At 45.5% G+C, this 20,505-nt stretch overlaps 1 protein-coding gene and 5 non-coding genes across 6 annotated transcripts; all 6 read right to left on the bottom strand.

The window, feature by feature from the left end:
- Positions 1-1,680: 1,680 nt before the first annotated feature.
- On the bottom strand, positions 1,681-16,534 carry DKC1 (dyskerin pseudouridine synthase 1). The gene is made up of 15 exons (XM_033138190.1): positions 16,432-16,534; positions 14,670-14,734; positions 14,146-14,232; positions 11,779-11,870; positions 10,721-10,905; positions 10,524-10,588; positions 9,050-9,176; positions 8,040-8,170; positions 6,847-6,990; positions 6,221-6,341; positions 4,609-4,727; positions 3,979-4,085; positions 3,499-3,562; positions 2,729-2,887; positions 1,681-2,208 (listed from the first exon to the last, which is right to left on the bottom strand). Exons 1-15 carry the CDS (start codon positions 16,445-16,447, stop codon positions 2,140-2,142), a joined length of 1,551 nt encoding a protein of 516 aa, XP_032994081.1. The 5' UTR covers positions 16,448-16,534; the 3' UTR covers positions 1,681-2,139.
- Positions 4,240-4,316, bottom strand: LOC117040531. The gene has a single exon (XR_004425859.1). It is a non-coding gene; the product is annotated as a small nucleolar RNA SNORD83 (small nucleolar RNA).
- Positions 5,045-5,289, bottom strand: LOC117040542. Its single transcript, XR_004425869.1, has one exon. It is a non-coding gene; the product is annotated as a small nucleolar RNA SNORD17 (small nucleolar RNA).
- On the bottom strand, positions 7,868-7,999 carry LOC117040539. Its single transcript, XR_004425866.1, has one exon. It is a non-coding gene; the product is annotated as a small nucleolar RNA SNORA36 family (small nucleolar RNA).
- On the bottom strand, positions 8,253-8,327 carry LOC117040532. The gene has a single exon (XR_004425860.1). It is a non-coding gene; the product is annotated as a small nucleolar RNA SNORD83 (small nucleolar RNA).
- Positions 9,758-9,951, bottom strand: LOC117040543. The gene has a single exon (XR_004425870.1). It is a non-coding gene; the product is annotated as a small nucleolar RNA SNORD17 (small nucleolar RNA).
- Positions 16,535-20,505: the final 3,971 nt, after the last annotated feature.

The following is a 20,505-nucleotide window of genomic DNA, read 5'->3' as shown; positions in this document are numbered from 1 at the left end:
ATGTGGCATGAGCTGGCACCCAAATATTTAGGCAGCAGGACCTCAATGCAACCCTGGGAAATCCTGTCTCGGGAACCTTGTAGTGGCCACCATAGTGGTAGTGTAAAATTTGGTGAAGGTATATTCAATTTTCAAAAGTGCACTCCCCAGCTCTACAAGCTGCACCTTCTAAGCCCCAGCCTTCTACAACCGTTGGAGAATCTCAGGACCATCACATAGTCCTTCAAGGCCTCTATTTGGTTCTGAGGACTTTCCAGGCACACCTTTCTTGAATGCTCTTGGCAGCCCAATGAATGTGTCACTGAAGTGGACTAATGCCTACTGCTTGTTTGGAAGGAGGGTAGCATGTGGCTTCTGCATAGCTGGAATGTAACATAGTGCCCCAAACAGCAGAAAGCCATTGTTCTATTCACTTTGGGATCTGGCTCCACCCACCACTGACATGTGCTTCCCACCCCTCCAAGTTTTTCCACAACAGAATACCACCCTCGGGATGAAAAAACATTGCCCACACCTGCCTAATACAATACTAGATCACAGCGCCACCCTCTCGGGTTTGCTGATCAGAAGCTCGGCAGTTTGAATGCCCGCGACGGGGTGAGCTCCCATTGCTCTGTCCCTAGCAGTTCGAAAGAAAGTCAGTGCAAGTAAATTACGGTAAATAGGTACCGCTGCAGCGGGAAGGCAAACGCCGTTTCCGTGCACTCTGGTTTCCGTCATGGTGCTCTGTTGCGCCAGAAGATGTTTTAGTCACACTGGCCATGACAAGGAAAGCTGTCTGCGAACAAATGCCTGCTCCCTTGGCCTGAAAGCGAGATGAGCACCGCACCCCAGTCGCCTTTGACTGTCCAGGGGTCCTTTACCCTTTAATACATCACTACTGCTTCTCCTTCAAGGTTTTGCCTATGTCACTTCACCACTGGCCTGCAACAGTCAACATATAATTTCTTTTAAACGGTTGCACTGTGGGTGGAATCCCCACCACTTGTGAAAAATCAACATGCAGAATGGCTGGAGCAGTTAACTGAAAGCATAACAAAGTCATCAAGATAGAAACTGGCCCAACTCTCCCCATACCTTCTGTAGAAGCTTCCACCACCACCACAAGAAACCAAAAGTGAGTTAGAAGTTTTGTAATTTAATAAAAAATTAAGAACCATCTCTCCTTTTAAAATCAACTTTGGTACTCCGGCTAAAAATGGGGGTAAGGAGAAATAAAAGGAAAACGGGTGGGAATAGACCACAGCATCTGCCCCCAAATGTGACAGCCACATGTAGAGGTCCCCTGACCTTGTGTGCATGTGAGCACAGGGACAGGGGCACAGGCTCCCAATCGTTTTCTCAGTCCAGGCAAAAAAAGCTGTACAGAAGGCTTGATCACCTCTCAAAACTGCATGTGGGATAAAACAGTGAGCTGGACTACTGCTCTGCTCCAGCATCCTTTTTTCAACTGGCGCCAAACCAGATTAGGAAGCAAGACAATTTTGCTGAATGAAAGACGTCTGGGACCAAGGAGAATGTGAGCTTGCAAGGACCAGAAGCAAGTCTTCCAAGTGTGATCTCTCCTCCCCCCCAAAAATCAGTATCAGCTTTAAAAAGCAACAGGAGGCGGTATGGTACCCTGAGGGAAAACGTTCGGATTCTGGCTCATTAAGAGAGTCAAAGTAAGCACAAGGAGAGCAATACAAAAGCATTATTTTTAAAATGAAGCATCTGACCACTCATGACAAAACCCCTTTTCACCCCCACCCATAGACAAGCTGCCGCTACCGTTCAGCAGCTCCTGCACATTCAAGCAGAGGGAAACACGAAGAAGGCAGGAGGGGCAAAGGAAGACTCTGCTACTAGTGCCAAAATCAAGGGCTGCCTTGTGTTTCCCCCAAAAAAGGAGTCTCACAAGCTCAGAGCAATTCCTCACAGTCAACAAGGCCTGGGTGGGTTTGCGGCCTCCAATTCCTCCAGCTATCCTTAGAACAGGACAGAGGGAGCTTGTCATGCTGACCCCCCAACAAAAGTACATTAATTTGCACAGCAATCAGGTCAAGTCTCTGCTCAATGATCCAGTCTGTGCTTTCGTTAAGGCCTTCAGACACTTTCTTATGCTGGCCCAGGCTGCCTGCTCTAGATGATAATTGCTGGTTACTCTGAGCTCTCAGTTTCTTCTTGCTTCTTTTTCTTTTTCTTCTTCTTCACACTTGTGTTACTGCCCTGAGAGGAGAAACGACGAGAGTTCAGAAAAGTCACTCTGCTTTTTGGCTACCTCTCTGGTATTGGGGTGGAGTATTTTTTTCCTGCTGGGAGTAGGTCGCGCAGGAGTTGGGCAACTGTAAGAATGGCCACAGGCCAAAAGTGAACAGTGTCATTGCCTTTGTCTCCCTTTTCACCCCAAACAATGGGCTGCAAGAAATCTGAATTCATTGCTTGCAGAGGGCTTCCCCTCACTTTCTCCTTCTATCATTCCACCTATCCTTGCCCCTTGCCCCAAAGGAATCAAGAGACACACCCATCTTCCTGGAATGCAAACTACATAACTAGAAGCTACTGCATCCATGGGCGTTATCAGAAAGCCAAAACTGAAAGTGAGATTCTTCCTAAATGGAAGAAAAATGCTGAGCTGCTCATAGCATTTAAGTCATGCACATATGTGTGCAAATCAAATTTTCTTTTAAGTGTGCATATACCAGCTGATTCCTTGGCACACAAGCACAGTGGGTTACACAAGGCCTACCATTTCGCTTAGCTCCTTGCCACTCTCAGAAAGCTCTGACTTCCTCTTCTCTTTCTTTTTCTTCTTCGCTTTCTTGATTTCTGCTTGCAGCTCTGGAGAGGCTGGGGGAGAGGAGGCTGCTGCACCGGGTTCCCCATCACTTTCAATCTCCCGCTTCCGCTGAGTGGGAAACAAGACACACCAGACAAGCTTCAGGCAAGGACAGGATACTGCTATACAGGCTGCTCAATGGGAGCATTTTAAGACAGATCTTGCAGAGGAGCTCATGTTTGGCTCCTGCATGTGTCAGCAAGAGATAAAACCAGGGATTTCAAGCCATTCATATGTAGTTACCTGCAGAGCAAGGAGCAAACTGTACTACTTTAGGGTTTTGATTGTACTGCTAGCTGTGTGAGAGAGGATGAAATAAGGCTGCTCACCCAGCACCAGGAGACAACATCTCCCTTGACAAAGACTAGGTGGTAACCTGGGCAGAACTGGAGGGCAGAACACACACCCTCCAAGAGTCTTGACAGGTTTTTCAAGCCTCCCTTGCCACACAAAACAGTTTGAATTTGACCAAGTTTCAGTGAATGCAGGCAGCTACAGGTAGCAGCAAACTTTTAATGATCACACCACTCACAGCTACTCTTAAGATCTTTACCTGCTCTCTTCTCAATGCCACCCCCCCAAAAAAACCACACATTCAAAACAATACTAAAAGGTAGGCTCTAACAGACACCACCCAAATAAAAATAAAATGCTGGAATGCAGTCCTGCAGCAAACCAACCTTTGTTGGCCTTTCTGGCTCCTCTTGGGCGACTTCCTCTTTTACCTTTTCCTTTCCAGCAACCCTGGGGGGAAAACAGGAGCTTGGTTTGCATCTTTCAGCCACCTGGTGCATTATGTACAATTCTACCCTGTTCCGTCTAACTTTTTATACTAGAATTGGAACACTGGTGTTGGTGATGTTCGGAAAGCTGGTAAACACACCCAAAATGCATGGGGGGCAAGCTGCAGTTTTCCTTATTTCATTTAGCAGGCTGACTCCCTCTAGAGCCATAGAAAGGAGGCTAAAAAGGGATAACTGCCTGCTCGTTTAATCTCACTGTAAACATGTGGTACAGTGACAATAAAGTATTTCTATTTTTTGCCCCACCCCAAGGAAACAACAACCCCTGCTCTGCCTTTTCTAGCACAATGCATTTTGTGCACCCCAAACCAGCACGCATACACCCCCACTTAAGGCAATGGGAGCTGCAAACATTACCTATTATAATCCACATAATCAGTCTTCCAGGCCTGGGGAGTTTTCTCATTGGGCTTGCCGTGTGCATCCAACAGGCCTTGCTTGATCATCATCTTCTTCTGAGAAGCCTATGGGGAAATAAGCAGAGGAGACACATGCCACAAGGCAAGGGCGTGTGCTGTCTTATTGCTGCCATTTCCATAACCCTCAAGGTCCACAAGCAGCAATAAAACAAATCTCTCTTGCTCTTATGCAACACCCCTTATGTCCAGCCCCTAACAGAGCCATCAGTCTTGGGTGATAGATCTGGGTCATCTTTGCACAGAGTGCTCTTGAAGTCTACTTTAACATCATTTGGCTCACCAACAGCAAAAGCAACTATTTCGAGTAACCAGATTATACCCATTTCTGTGGTAGCAAGGTGCGGCCAAGATCCTTGAAAGTGCAGCCAGGCATGTACAATTTGATACAAGGAACACCAAGCGTAAGGTGCAAACTTGAGCCACCACGTGCACAGTTCAAATGTATGCCCAGTAGAATTATGTATCCAGTACCCTGAAAATTATGTGGCTCCAGGAGCAAGTATCAAGCTGCTCTTCTGAATCTGCTCCCCTGTACAGCCAAATAGCGCAGTGTCATCTCAATACTCACTTTTGGGCCAAGTCCCCACTTGCGAGGGTACGTGTCTCTTTCCATGATCACACGCTTGATTTTTGCCACAACTCCATGGTCGCAAGTAGAGATCACTGCAGTTGTCATCAAGGCAATGGCTGCAGGAAGAAGAGTACAGGTTGAGCACCCTAAGGAATGACACAGTATAGGTCTTGGCAATGCCCAACACATGCTCTTTCTGTAACCCACTAGAATAAGACTTACAACAAAATCCCCGTAGCACCCCTATTTACTACTTAAGGAGGTTCTCCCTCTAGAAAGCAGAATGTATGTTTTGGGTGTGAGAAACACATGCACATGAAACATGTAAGCAGGACACAGGTTAACACCCACCCACAAGGGTGTTTTAATGCCATTTCCCCACATTTTTGCACTCAGTTTTTTTCCGTTTGGAAAAAGCACACCAGAGCAATATGTGATCAGACAGTTTCATTCTTCCTGGTTGAGTCAGAGCCCCATAAAGGTCTCTGACCCTGCTTGTTCTACCCAGGCCCTGCCAGCAGCCAGCCAAGCATCCCCATGCCCCCCAGTAGAACACTGGGAAGCTGAAAGGTGCCTGGAGGCCACTCAACACCAAGACCCAAGAACAGGAATCAGGATGTGGCAGGAAGGGCAGAGCAGCAACACTCAGAGAATGGATAAACTTCATCATCACTTCACATGTGGCCCTGAGCAAGTGCAGGCAGGTGGGAAAATTGAAGAAAACTGTTTAAAAGGATAAGGCAATTTGAAAGATAACTAACTGTGTAGTTCCAAACACACCTTGGGAGTCAGCAGGAAAGATGAGCCTCATTTCTCAGTGGCAGAGAGCTAAGCTGCATAGTTGTTCCCACTGTTTCACATTCTCACTCACCAAGACACTTTTGCTCAGCCCAAGGCAGATGTCCATAATCTGAGGTCACACTTGCAGGACCATTTTTCAAAGCTAGGAGTGTGGAGTTGAACACGCATCTTCTCTCCAACAAAATATGTGATGCCGCCCATTCTGTTTTTATTTCTTTTCATGAGCACTTTCCTACTGAAAGTACTGAACCCAAAGCAGTGCATAATTCGATCAAATAAAGGACAGTAAGAAAACTATGTTTTGATTTGCCACTAGGTGGCACTATAGTCCCATTTCAAATAGGCAAATCCTCACCGCCACCCATTCTGCTACTGGAGAAGGAAACTGCATGCACTCCACAATGAAGTGTTGATCCATAATCAACCGCCAATGGAGCCTGATAAAAGGGCTGGGGAGAGAAACCTCTGCTGGATATGCTGAAATCTGTGTTGCTAGCTGGAACAAACATTACTGGGCTAGGCAGCCAAGATCTGAGCTCAGAATGATGCCTCCTCCTACAACCCACTTCTTTTATGCAAAGCACAAAACATGTGTAATCAGGAGTGCCATTTTGTCCCCACAATCGTGGATGCCCAAGGGCCATGGGCGCCATGCAGCGTGCATGGCCCTGGCACAGAAATTTGTGGGTGCCCAGCCCTTCATGGGGAATTCTGTAGGTGTTCGGGCACCCAGGGAGGCAGCACCTATGTTTGCAATAACTCTATTAAAACAACCTAAGAAGGCAATTGCCTATCTGCCAGTTCTCACCTGTGCAGATGGCCTCTCCTTTCGTGGTGATAACCACTATTTCCTGATTGAGCTCAATGCCATCTTCATACCGCAGCAGGCCAGGTAGCATGATCTTTGCGCCATAGCAAATGGCATTCACCTGAGCAGAAAATAAAAATAAAAATGAACACCTGAAGTGCTGTTGATTATGATTCAACCAACAGCTATCACTGTAAAATTCTGGTTTTTACTGTTTTCAATCCATGTACTCCCAAGTATTTGGAGTTAGGCCCACAAAAATTATACCTCCTCACCAAGAAGCTTGTATGGCATGGTGGTAAGAAAAGCTCCATACTAGACAGCATCCTGCACCATCAATACAGTAACCACCAACAGTGTCATTCACTCCCTTAAGGTACCTGTCCCCACCCCTCCCACCTTTAAACGGCCCCGGAAGCAGAGATTTGGACTAAAGCAGTCAGGCTACATCGTTTTTTTGAAGATTTTTAAATAAAAGTACTTCTGCAGACAGTGAACCATCATCTTAAAAGGCAGCAATGTAAGAAAACAAGGAATGCCTCTTCTAAGAGACAGTCTGACAAACAAGTTACATTAAGCAGTAGCGATGGACTGTGGTGCCTTGGCTATAAGCCCCGGGAACTCACCGCACTGTCCTTCATAACCAGTCGCTTGTGGGATGTCAGCAGCTTCTCCAGGGGGAAGATCACCCTCCTGAGGTACGTCTCATCCTTGTTGTTGTCATATTGCCATTGGGCATCCAGCACATCATGCATAGTCGCCATGTGGTCCTAGAAGCAGAAACCACCCCATTATATAACTGAGAATATGGAAAACAGCCTGACACAAAAGCCAGGGTGTTTTCCACCATCCATCCCAACTACTGCTACTCTGACGGGCAGAAACTCTTAGTTTCCATCACTGCAATCTGATCCTGCACTGGCCATGCATTGCATCACTGAGTCATAGCCCCTCCCAGCCTGCAGGCCACTGCCCATGGCAAAAGGGCTGGGAGAAAAGAAGATAGTCCCACGTACAAGCTTGACGACCTAAACACACCGGGAATTGGGGTACACACAAAGGCAAGTGTTAGCACGGACAAAAACAAAAGAGTGAATAGTGAAGAGCCACAAGGTAAAGCAACCTCCTCATCTTGGCTCTCTTCCTATGTTGTTGGCTACAATTCTCACCAGCCCCACCCAATAAGGAATGGTCGGGGATGATGAGAGCTACAGTCTAATATATGCATTGAAGACACCAGATTGGGAAAGACTGCATTAATGCCTCTCCTTTACAATTCCATACAGCTATTTAAGTTTGACCATTCATAAATACTACAGCAACCCCTTCACATATCCTAAAGCTCTTTCCCCATGTGGAAGGTGTCATCAGCGACACTAGCCTGCTCTGCAGAACGTTGCAGGAATCACATGCAGGGAAAGGTTTTGACTTCTGAGCGGTTGTTTGTTCCCCACTCTAGAGAACTGCAGAGAGCAGCACTACACAAGAGGACTGAATATGAGTTGGAAGCCAAATTTCTGCAGAGCTGACATGGGCGTAGCAAACATCAAGTTATCGAAAGTTCCAGAAACACTAGTTTTATTCACCTGTAACGAACAGTCAATAATGGATTCTGTGCAATTAGTCTCATAGGGGGTCATGGGTAATTTTTGTGGGTTGGGAGAGAGAACTGGCAGAAACAAAGCTTCCTGCCTTTGACATCTCCCAACTACTCACTGTCCCAAAGTTTAATTACCAGAACAGAGGAGTCAGCCCTGTACTGAACTCAACACTTTGGGTAGTGACAATCGTGTGCTCTGATGTATACCCTGCAACGCACCTTCTCTCCCATGACCCCAGATCGCACCCGCCGGAGCTCCTGCATCTGACCTCCAACTCCCAGCAACAAGCCCAGGTGCACGCACAGTGTCCGGATGTAGGTCCCAGCTTCACAGCTCACCCAGAAGATACCTGAGAACAGGGCAGAGTCAAAGCAGATGTGTGAGTTATGGAGTTCTGTTGACTTAAAGAGTTCGAACAGAAAGCATCCATGAGCCATCAGTATTGGGTGATAGATGTAAGTCATCTTTGCACTGTGTGCTATGCGATCTGTTTTACATCATTTGGCTCTGTAAACACCTCCAACCAGGGGTTGATAACCTATGGCCTTCCAGATGTTGCTGAGTTACAAGTCCCATCGTACTTGAACATCAACCATGCTGGGTAGGGCTATTGGGAACTGTAGTTCAGGAACAACTGGAAGACCACAAGTTAGCATCCATGCTTTAAACACCCTGCAAAAAACACAAGACTTCAAACCAATCAAAGAAGTGACCTAGTGTCACTCAGAGCAGTGTATAAAAAATTGGAGAAGAAAGGCTGGAGAGACTTAGGAAGTAACCTAGAAAGGGTTTCAGTGTGTGGGGGGGGGGGTCATTTTTTTCAATTTCTCAAAGCTCAGCTTCTGCTTTGCAGATGTGATTTGAGCATTAGCTCATGATTTAAGGCACATTAACTTGTGGCCCTTCAGATGCTGGTGCACTCTTCAATCAGCCCCAGCTAGCAGCATGGCTAATGGTGGGGGATGAAGAGAACTATAGTTCAACAGTATCTGGATTGTCTCTGGTTCCCAACCACAGCCCTTCAAAGAGTGCATTAATGCAGTGTTTCCCAACCTTGTGCCTCCAGATGTTTTTGGACTACAACTCCTATCATCCCTAGCTAGCAAGACCAGTGGTCAGGGATGGTGGGAATTGTAGTCTGAAAACAGCTGGAGACCCAAGTTTGGGAAACACTGCATTAATGGAAAACCAGTCATACTGCAGACCTCATAAAAAACAGTTTCATTACCCAATCTTCTTTCTGGATCATATTCTACCAATTTGCTCTCATAGATTGTTCGGACTCTCAGCTGCCTCTTCACTGCAGCAATGAGTGGGGGCCGCTGGAAGAGGGCACCAGTCAGTGTTTCTATTGCCTGCAGAAGGAAGCAGATCAGATACCACTTTAAAATGCTTGCACCCTTGTGGTAATACACGATTGACACATACAAGGAGGAATGAAATTTCAGGCGTTTTCCCCAAACACACAAAGCTCCATTTTATCAATTGCATTCACCAAGTAAATTTAACTTTGGTTTGGTACGATGTGATTTTAAGAAGCTTAATGCTAAGGCGATAAGTTAAAGCAGTTATGGTAATGCAAAACCATGAGTTGGCAAAACATCTGGCTAATTCAAGGCAAGCAGAGAACTGTACTCATCAACTAGCTTGATCATTAATCACCAAGGTTACTAAAGAACAAAATGAACTCCAATTGCTACCTGCAGTGCTGAGCAATAGTGCACACTCTGCTTCACAAGTATGCACAGAATGTTCCTGGGAAATTCCAACTGATCTTTGAAGAAACCACCACCATGCAGGCAGCTCAACTTCTTTAAAGTGGCTATGAACCTGCTCCCAGATCATAGAGACCACTAAATCAATCTTTGTTGTTGTGGCCCCACCCCCAGGCATCTCTAGCAAAGACTAGGGTGTCTTCAATACCATGCGGCTATGGGCAGTCAGAGCTGTCATTCATCTTAGAAAACCAAGGCTCAAATAAAAGGAGCCTCAATTCTGCTTGCTCTATGTCTACTCTGCAGGCAGCCGGAAGCTGCACAGCACCAAGAACCCAGAACAGGAATCCTGATGTTGCAGGAAGGATAGAACAGCACCACTCAGCGAATGGATAAAACAGCATCATCACTCTGCTTAGAACACAGGCCCTTCCCATACATGTGAACAGTTTTCAAGGGACACAGAACTACAGTCCAAAGTCTACTTCCCACAGCAAACAGGACAGATCGAAACCGGCAATTTGAGCTCTGATTTACAACAAAGAGAAACATTCCCAAGATTATAAGCCAAAAAAGTATGTATTCATTTTTTTAAAATTATATCCTGCCTTTTTTCCATCATGGAATCCAGAACAGCATACCTGTGGTTCCTAGAAAGGTACCTACCCAGCAGAAAGTGAAATGTGACAATTTTCTTTGCGCTGCCACTTTTAGTCTAAAGAAACAGTCAATTAATCTTGAAAATTGAAACTTACTCTGATTTGTTTTTGCATCTAATTTTTGTTCGTGATTATTTTAACAGTGCTTTGTGGTATTTTAAATAACATTCATGCCTGTTGCATGATACCCTGATATCTATGTAAAAAAATAGTTGCTATCATAACCCCTAAAGCTAAATTTAATTTGGCAAAAGTTTCTACTGCCATCATTCAGTGATATTCATGACTACACACACACCTCTCAAATTTTCCTGCCTAGCAGACTTACCCTTGACAGCTGAACCTCACTCTCGATTGCATTGTGCAGCCGAACGATTCCCACATACTCTTTGCCTGGAAGACGACAGAAGAGTAGTCAGGAGAGGCCACTTTAATTTACTTTTTTCACCATACCGGTGATTGTGCTGTTTCTATGTCTAGCAATACACTTCTAGGCTTGATAAAGAGACAAAGCAGATGGTATACCTGCACTCTGTTGAGACTTGACCAAGCGTGTTGCTCGCTCAATGCATACAATCAGGCACCCAGTCACTTTGGGGTCCAATGTCCCACTATGCCCTGTCTTCTCAACACGTAGGATGCGGCGGATCCAGGCCACCACTTCGTGGGAAGAAGGGTTAGAAGGTTTGTCCAGATTTATGAAGCCTGTCCTGGAAGAGAACCACGGGGACTGTTAACAATAATCTATATAGGTGTGGATTCTGCTTGCTCTTCAAAGAACAAACCTGAATCAGGACCCAAAACTACCTTAAAACAAGACATATTAATAACCTAAACTTTGAGATTAGCATTACCAGCAACTAGGGATTTCAAGCAGGATACAGTGTCCATAGCAATACTGAATTGTGATGCTAATTTTGTGCTTGATACTTTATGCCACATTTTTTTGGCATACGGTTGTAGTAACACAGCTTCAACCCCTTTTTTACCTACCCTCCTCCCAGCTTGCTAACTAGCAAACAGTTTGTGCTAACAATTTTTGATTATAAATTACAAGTCACAGTAAAAATTAAGAGACATTGTGCCAAACAAAAGCATTCATGGATACAACAAAGAAACTATGGTAACTGGCAGGTATTAAATAAGAATAAAAAAACCCTCCAAAACATAATAGGGTCATCAGAATATACAGCACCCCAAACTCTGCAGCTGTGATACAAAGCAATATGTAAGGACCAATGTATGCAAGTCAGTATACAGGCAGCAATCATTTCAGGCGCGTTCAAATGGTGTGCAATTGCCAACATGCAGATCCTTTTGAACCTGGAAAAGGGAAGAATGGGGGCAAAACAAGTTGCACTTATGTGCACTCGGCCGACGTGCATGGAGGACGGCAATGGTTGTTACCTCTAGAAAAAAATCCCAGAAGAGTTAAAGTGGACAGTAGAGCCCCATCCACAACCTGTGTTCATGCAAGCCTCATTTGTGTCTTTCCCAAGTGTTTAATAACTAACCCACCTCCCCCAGATTACAGAAAGAACACTATGTGGGGGAAATTACTCTTAAATTCTATCTTGCCTTACCTTACATACTCGCCAATCTCTCTTTTTAAGGGATTACAACCAGAAGGAAGGGGTGTGTAGTGTGCTGTCCTCACATTCAGCTTGTCAAAGTTCTACAAAAATCAAAAGCAAGCAAGAATTAATAAACAATTCATAGGTGCTATAGAGTTCTTAGGTTGGAGCCAAATCTCAATGTCTTAAAATGCATTGGAACTATTTGTATAGAACAAGTTGCTCGGCCCATTAAAAAAAAATCATATACTGTAACTGGTTAAGATTTGCTCTCAAAAGGAAAATCAATCCTCCTTTAGATGAAGATTGAATGAAGACATATTAGATGATAAAATATTTTTAAAAAAGCAAAAAAGGATGTGGGAGACTATTTTGATTTGAATCTTAATGTGGGTACCAGGCAGCAAGTAGTGTGGGATGCTAGTAAGGCAGTGATGAGGGGACTGTTTTTCCAACAAAATGCTACTCAAAGAAATTAAGAGAAAAAAAGAAATTTTGAATGCAATATTAGAAAAAGAAAAGTTAAAAAACCAAAGAAAGAATCAGTTAAACAAGCAATCAAATTATTACAAACACAATATTCAATGATTATTAATGAAGAAATAGCGTGGAAAGTTAAGAGAGTGAAACAGAAATATTTTGAACACACCAATTTCCTCATTTGGCACGGCAAATAAGGAAAAATGAACAAAAAAATATAAATAAAAGTTGAATGGAAAAACTACAAACGAAACAAAGTGAGAGAAGCCTTTGTTAAATATTTTACCTACTTATATAAGAAAGGATATGAGAGCAAAAGTAAGATAGATCAATATTTTAAAAACAGTAACTTACGAAAAATAAAAGAAGAAAAACACAGACTTTTAAATGACCAAATAACAGTGCAGGAAGTGTCAGAAGCTATAAACAGGTAAATTGCCAGGACTGGATGGACTCTCAGCAAAGTGTTATAAAAAAATTGGATGAACAGCTTGTGATTCCCCTAAAAGACACTATGACTGAGATCTTAAGATCAGGCAAAATCCCAGAGACATACATGGAAAGAAGCATTCTAAAAGTAAACTATATGCATTTAAAAAAAAATAGTTTTGAATTTTCTACAATTTTTTTTTTGGAATCTGGATGTTGTGTAACTAAATCCCTTTTTATTATTCTGCTTACAAATCTCATTTAGTTCAGACTTGGCTGCACCATAGATAACTAAATGAGATTTGTAAGCAGAATAATAAAAAGGGATTTAGTTACACAACATCCAGATTCCAAAAAGAAATTATAGAGAATTCAAAACAATTTTTAAAAAGCATATAGTTTACTTTTAGAATGGGAAACGAAAGATGAAGAAGTTAAATCAGTAATGATTAAATTGGCACAGGATGTAGGACACAATATACAAGTTGAAGACTGGGGAAAACTGTAGAAAGTGAACCTGAAGGTTCTTTTTATCTTATGTGGTGGGAATGTAGAATTATAAAAAATTTCTGGGAAATGATATATAATGAATTGAAATTGAAAAATGTTTAAATTGACAATAAAAATCCCAGAAGCATCCATTCTAGGTCAAGAGTTACTAAAAGGGAAATGCAAGTTATTTATGTATGCGACTACAGTGGCAAGAATTTTAATAGCTCAAAATTGGAAATCTGGAGAAATATCAACAAAAGAACAATGGCAACAAAAGTTGATTGACTATGCAGAGTTAGCAAAGTTAACAGACAAATTACACAAGAGATAGCAGTGACTTTAAAAGGGAATGGTAACTATTTACAAACTACTTGCAGAAACAACAAAAAGAAATGGACTCATTGGCAGGATTTGAATAAACTTTCACAACTTTATAGAATTTAAACTTATATGACAATGTAACAACATTTAATAGTATACAGTATATACATGAAGAACAGAACAGAACATACAATGTAACAAACCAGAAGGGGAAGGAGAGGACAGTAGATGTAAAAGCAAGACAGGATTGAAAATGGTATGCGATAGTCATAACTCTAGATATGAACGTTGCGTGTTGCACTCATCACGGGTTACGAACGCTCCGAACCCGGAAGTACCAGAACGGGTTACTTCTGGGTTTGGCTTCAGGTTGCGCGCTGCTCATGTTGCGAATGGGGCTCCAGAATGGATCCCGTTCGCAACCAGAGGTATGACTGTACTTGGATTTTGTAACTACCAAACCTTAAAAATTTATAATAATAAAAAATCTCAGCCACAAAAATTTCACAACTTTTCTTTTTGCCAGTAAATTTAATGGAATTTTGAGAGTTAATTATAAATTAGTTGCTCTAGTTAAATTTAATTATAACATCACAAGCTTTATATAGAACACCAATGATTAAATATGTAGTTCATTTGCACAATTCTGTTTACCTTGAGAAGTAAAGGCCATTGTGATGTGTCTAGTTGAGCCACTCTGGATTCAGGCTTGATAAAGAATTCTTCAGAATACTGTATATCCTAGGAACAATCAAATAGACAGATTATCAACTATAACTACCAATGAAGAATGCTGGCCACCATGTTCCTTTACTCATCAGGAAGCTTGGAAGTTAACAATATGCTCTAGTATAGACACAAAGAGCAAATAACTAAAAATGCACTCTTCATGCTGCTGTTTTTCCTCATCACGCAATAATTTTATCTATAAGGGGCCTTCTACTATTAGCTCCTGCCCAGAATCCATGCCTCTACACAATCAATTATCAACCAAAGTTATAACTACAATGCTGAACAGGAGATGGAATGTTTCCACACCAGGAAGTAGATGGTGGGAGCTGTAGTCCAGCAACATCTGCAAAGCATCATGTAGGCTATAGGGTGCAGAGAGGTATAAAAGTTCTTGCCCTAAATAGAATTCTAGTATGGAAATTAAGCAACACCACAAGGCAACTCACAGCAACATCTTCATCTCGCATAGATTTCTGTTCTTTCTTTTTCTTGTGCTTCTTAGAGACAGAGCCTACAGAAAGACAAAAAAATAAAAACAACACTACAAATAAATGGAACTAGAAGTAAACTTGGCATTGTTCACCCACTTCAAATCAAACCTAAAATTAGTAATCTGATTTCAAATTTTAGATCAGAGATAGGAAACTTATGACCTGGAGTCCAAATGCAACCCTTCAGCCCAGCCTCTCCATCTAGCCCTTGGGTAGTCAACCTAAGGCCCGTGGGCTGGATGCGGCCCAATCACCTTCTAAATCCAGCCCATGGATGGTCTGGGAATCAGCGTGTTTTTACATGAGTAGAATGTGTGCTTTTATTTATAATGCATCTCTGGGTTATTTGTGGGCATTTCATTCATTCCCCCCCCCCAAAAAAATATAGTCTGGCCCACCACATGGTCTGAGGGACGGTGGACTGGCCCACAACTGAAAAAGGTTGCTGACCCCTGATCTAGCCCTCTGAACCCTTCTCAGGCCATACACACTCCCCAACCCACAGCCTTGCATCGTGCTTTTGCCTGTCTGGAACCCATTCTTGAACTTGGCTGGTGCTTCTTGCTTGCGTTGTATAGTATAGAGCAGAGCGTTTAGAAACTAGCTTACTGTACAAATTTGCATTTAATGCTCTGCCTCCTTTTGCCTCTGGCCCCACCTACCACTGGCACATGGCACCCAAAAAGGAATAGGGCCCTTGGCATGAAAATGGTTGTAAGGGCTTACAGTACAGTACAAGATTCCTTATATATAGTGCTGTTACAGTTAACACCATTATTTTAGGTTTGCAAGAGCATCGTTGCCAGGCGCTGCAAGCACTCCAACAAAGAAACAAAGAGTGTGCTGTAGGTGACCAAAGAAGTCTCAAAGAGAGGTAGTGGAGGCAACAGTTGCATGGGATAAACTGGCTGCAGTCAATGCTCATGCAGGCCACCCACGTGGGCAAGCGCCTTAGTGCCTTAAGTGGGCAAACTAGAAAGCAGTAGCCCGTTTCCTCAAAATGCAGTTTTTCCTGTAGCAACGGAATATTGATAGTTCCTACGAATCTCCCACCCACCCCCAAAAGGAAACAAACACGCTGTGAAACATTGAACACGTCTCCAAGGTGGGAGAATAGCAACCTCTCCCCACACACACCGGCGCTGAGAAGCGATCATCCCCCCGTAAAAGCGGTTTTTGCCCCCACGCACACTTAACCGGCGGCAAAGTTTCCCCAACACCTTTCCCCACCGCTTCTCCCCGAAAGAAAGACGGAGGCGCACGAGTGGAGACAGGGGCGAGGGCCAATCTCGCTTTTTGGAATCGCTCACCCCCCCCCCCACCCCACCCCAAAACCTCTACATCCGAGCATGCACAGAGAGTCGTTTCCAAACACTGCACAAGCAGCCACATGGTTCGCCACGTTCGGACTCAAGACAGGGCTGAGAAAGCTAAACACTACCCTCCGTTAAATCTGTGAACTGCAGCAACTCTTCCTTGGCGCGCGCGCACACACACACACACCGATTTCCCCCCTTAAAAACTAAGCGTTTAATTCCCGTTCTTCCCCGGAGGCGAACCTCTCGGGGGACGGGAGAGAAGCGCGATCCCTCCTCAGTTTACAGGAGGCCCCACTGCGCCCGCATGGAGGGCACCCGAAAAGGCCAGATCCACGCCCGAAGCTCGCCTCAGGTCCGAAGAAGGCAGCCCTGACCCCGAGCGAACGCAGCGCACCCACCTGGCCCGTCCGCCATCTTGCCCCTCGCCACGCGCTGCCTCTGAGAGACACGCGCGCACCTCGCCTCCCGCCAGCGAAAAGGGATCCCCTTAGCTCACTTCCGCTCCCTATCCCGACAAGCAGCGCGGCGTGGCGCGCGGGAAAAGAGGGACGGAGCGACGATTGGGTGAGCAATGAGCTGGTGGGCGGGGCGGGGCGGGTGCACCATAGAGAGCAGGAAAGCCCTAGAGAGGCAAGGTGCCGTCAGTCCCCCTCCCCTCCGGGAGGCGGGTTTTTAAACAGCGCGGAGTTCAGGGTACGAAGGGACTCCAACTCCCAGCAACTCCCAGCTAGTACAGCCAGCAAGCCAGGGAAGATGGGAGCTGGAGTCCAAGAGGCAGACCCAGAGGCGGGTTTTTTTGTTGTTGTTTTTTGTAAATTACCCAGCGGCACCCAGCAAGTTTTGCACGAGCCAGATTGCAATAAAACCCCGCTGGGGGAGGTGCAGGGCTGTACAGAAAGCGGGGATCCCGTGGAAACAGGTTTCAGGCGGCTTGGCCAAGTGGGTAATGGTGGGTGATCCTAGGTGCATAACCAGGATTGTGTGTTTAGCACGTTATTTTATGGTAGTGAAACGTGGGCAAATTACACCTGCCAGGTGCATCTAGTATTATGGAAATTTATGGAAATCTCTCACACTTCCACACATTTTTTAATGGTATTTTTGAAAATCCTCATAAAGGTGTCCTAATAAAGATGTTTGATTTTGAACATGATAGACCAACATATTAGGGTGGGACATCTCTGTGCAAAAGAAACAGCAAAGCAAGAGACTTCTTCCAACTGAGCATTTATTCTCCCATTACAGCCTGGAAATCCAAACCATCCAGCAACATATAGTGATCAGATGTGGAGAAGCAAAGTAATCACTTACACTATGTTTTAACACCACTTGCACACTATAAGGCTTAAACTGCACATACTTTTTTAAAATAATAGTCTACTATAAAATAAAGAAGCCTCCAGTCATGCCGAGGGGCGGCCAGCGTGGGAGGGAGGTGGGCAGAGAGGCGGCCCGCCGGGGGATCGTTGCGCCACGGCGGACGATCCCTTTAAGACAGCCCTGGTAACAATGTAAAAGGGGATTAATAAATTAAAACATACTCTTTTTCTGTTGGTGCAGTAGTGTTGCTTTATCACATTGCATTTGTATCCCTTCCTTCTTTGTATCAAGGCAAATCTAAAAAAAAATGTAGTATAAACACCAAGAAATAGAAAACACTTGCCTGCAAGCGCTTCAATTGGAGAACAGCCTTTACTAAAGGTGTCATGGGCTTTGAAGACACTCAAACTCAGGACGCAAGGGAGAAATGTGCTAAGAGGAAGGCACACTTGGCAATTCCACACCGTGATCAACTCCCATCTGGAGACCCATGTCCCCACTGTGGAAGGCTGTGTGGTTCCAGAATTGGCCTCCACAGTCACTTACGGACTCGTTGTTAAAACCATGTTTATGGAAGACAATCTTACTCGGCTACAAGTGATCGCCAAAGAAGTATTCCTTCCTTTATATTTTGCATTGGCAGCTAGAGGTGAAAGCGAGTTCCAGTTCGTATCTTGTTTCCAATAAAAAAGCCAATGGTGTGTGCCTCAAGTCCAATGTGCAAATGCCAGACTCACAGCAAATGTATAATCAAGACAGTGGCGTACGGAGCCGTTTTGCCACCCAGAGCGGCAAATGCGGGGGCACCCCCCGGGGCGGGGTGCCGCTCTGTAGCACGCGTGTCATGACGTCATGACGCATGCATGCTATGGAGTGGCAGTCCGTCTGGCTAACCTGTGGACTAACGGAACGGCAGTCCAACGGCTAACCCGCTTGGGCCTCTGCCCAAGCCAGAAATAGCAAAGCACACGCTGAGCAGGTTTGCGAGCCCCGCCGCCAAGCGTGGCTTTTCCCCAGCATCTGCAGGGCTCGGCTTGGGTGTCACACCGGGGGGGGGGCACCCAGAGTGTCACCCCCTCCAGTCTGGAACCTAGGGTGCCCTGCCCCCTTTGCCCCCTTCCTACGCCACTGCGTGGAGCGGAAGGCACCAAGGGGGTCTGCCCCAGGTGATCCTGTGTACATCCAAAACTATGGGTCTGAACAGGGTTGGGTCGCAGGTACCATTGGCCGCTGTACAGGTCCGGTTTCCTACGAGGTGGGGTTGGAGGGGGGACTGGTTTGGAAAAGGCACCTTGACCAGATCAGAACCAGGGCACCTCCCAACCCGGAACATCAAGCGGAACCACAGGACAGTGAAATAGAAACCGCTGGCGACTTGGTACCCGGGCCAGGTTGGGAAACGGACAGGTTGCCAGCGACCAAGACACCTCAGCAGAGTGATCTAGGGCCGGAGTCAGCAGCAGCCCCACAAACGGTAACTCCTGCAGAGCTGCCCTCGCTGGCCGCCCCACTCAGAAAACAGATACTGGGGGAATTTCCCCAGTCCCCAGCTCAAACGCAGGAACCAGCCGGTCCCAGCAGGAAAGGAAATGGCTGATACACCTTAATGACTTTTATTGTTTCTCATGTTAGCAACTTGTAACTTGTGGGGGAAGGTGTGTTATGTATTGAGACTGAAATCAATAGTGGCCGTTCAGCCACGAATCAGGGTCCGCCTCCTGGCACGACCTAACCAATCACAGAAGCGTAAGGGCGGGTGAACGCTCCAATCAGAAGCTCCAACGGGCAGTTTCAGGAGGAGAGTTTTGGCGGGTTTTCTCCAGTATTCTCTGGTGGGTTTTTACACAGTTTGGGTTCCAGTTGAAGTTGCTGTTTAAACCTGATTTTATGGAATAAAAGAGATTAGAGGCACCATTCTGACTCTGTCTCCTTCCAAGCTGTATATTTAACAAAGTGTGTGCTGAAAGCTAATTTCAGCCAGGGTCCCAAAGTCCCAATGAATACGAGAATGTGAAGAGTGCCACCTTCTCCCACCCGTGTAGTGTTAGCTCCTATTTAGCTGAGATCTGGGGCAAAGAGACAAATAAAAATCAGAAAACTTTTATGTGCTTAATTCTTGTTTGTGTGACTGCTGGTCTTTCCTAGAATTGCCACCCTAAACGCCCGATGTTCTTTGAAAATTATATTATAGATTTCTGCCAAAGCTCCTGCATCTTTCTGCGCCTGTGGCTCCCACCTGCATGCCTAAGTCAGCCTTCGCTAACCTGCTGTCATTCAGACGTTTTTAGACTACACACGCCTGCCAGGTGTGCCTGTGCCTTTAAGGGAAACGCGGTAGAAATAAATCTGCAGGTGACAATTCCAGGGACAGAAAGGGAAACAACGTAACTTGTTAGGGAGCAAACCCTAAAGGCAGGGTCTGGAGGAGGCTGAAAAGTTGGCGGCCATGTGGTCTTTTGGATTTCCTTGGGGAACCAGGCTATAAGCTTGAATACACGTGTTAACATATTGTTTTACAATTCGCAATATATTTGGGGTTCAATTTATTGGAAGGTGTGTGGTCACAGTGGGGGTGAAATGGGGAAGCAGAGTCCCTTTAAACTCGCTGGAGTTTAAACTGGCTAGGGGGCGGGGCTGATGATCAATATTTTTAACATCTGGGGTGTCCTCGGCGTCTTCGCTACTTCCATCTGCCTGGCGCTGCGGGAGGGAGGGTCGCCATGAGTCCTTGCTGCACCTTCTCCTCCTTCTCTAAGGCGAAGGGTGCGTTCCTGGCCGCGGCTCTGCTCAGCATCCCGGCGGAGCCCATCTGCCAGCGCATTTCCCAAGTGCTGCGGGACGGCGCTCGGTGGCTGCCGGAGAGTCCCGGGGTAGGTAAGCTTCTGGCGGCGGGCTGCATTTCGGATGGTGGGGTTGGGTAGCCGCTTTGCTCCTCCGAGCATCTCCGGAGTCCTGCGCAACTTCAGAGACCCCGAACTCTCCTCTGGCTCTTCACCCCAACTTAGGGTGGGGCTTTGGGGATGAGTCCGGTTGGCCCTCGACGTCGGGGTCCTGGGTTTCAGGAAGAAGGGCCGCTGCGCGGAGGTAGAGCATTTGCTTTGCTTTGCTTTGCTTTGCGGTGGGGGGGGGCGGGCGGGGGGCAAGTGAGGCCA

This window comes from Lacerta agilis, chromosome Z (genome assembly GCF_009819535.1).
Source record: "Lacerta agilis isolate rLacAgi1 chromosome Z, rLacAgi1.pri, whole genome shotgun sequence".
NCBI classification, from domain to species: Eukaryota; Metazoa; Chordata; class Lepidosauria; order Squamata; family Lacertidae; genus Lacerta; species Lacerta agilis.
This window is presented reverse-complemented; position numbering and strand designations above follow the sequence as displayed.

Excerpts from the sequence above, each read along its gene's own strand:
- DKC1 (XM_033138190.1), bottom strand. Across the intron at positions 14,233-14,669 it reads TGCGAGATGAAGATGTTGCT|GATATACAGTATTCTGAAGA; the intron begins GTGAGTTGCCTT and ends GATTGTTCCTAG. Across the intron at positions 4,728-6,220 it reads AGGAGAGGCCATCTGCACAG|CCATTGCCTTGATGACAACT; the intron begins GTGAGAACTGGC and ends TTCTTCCTGCAG.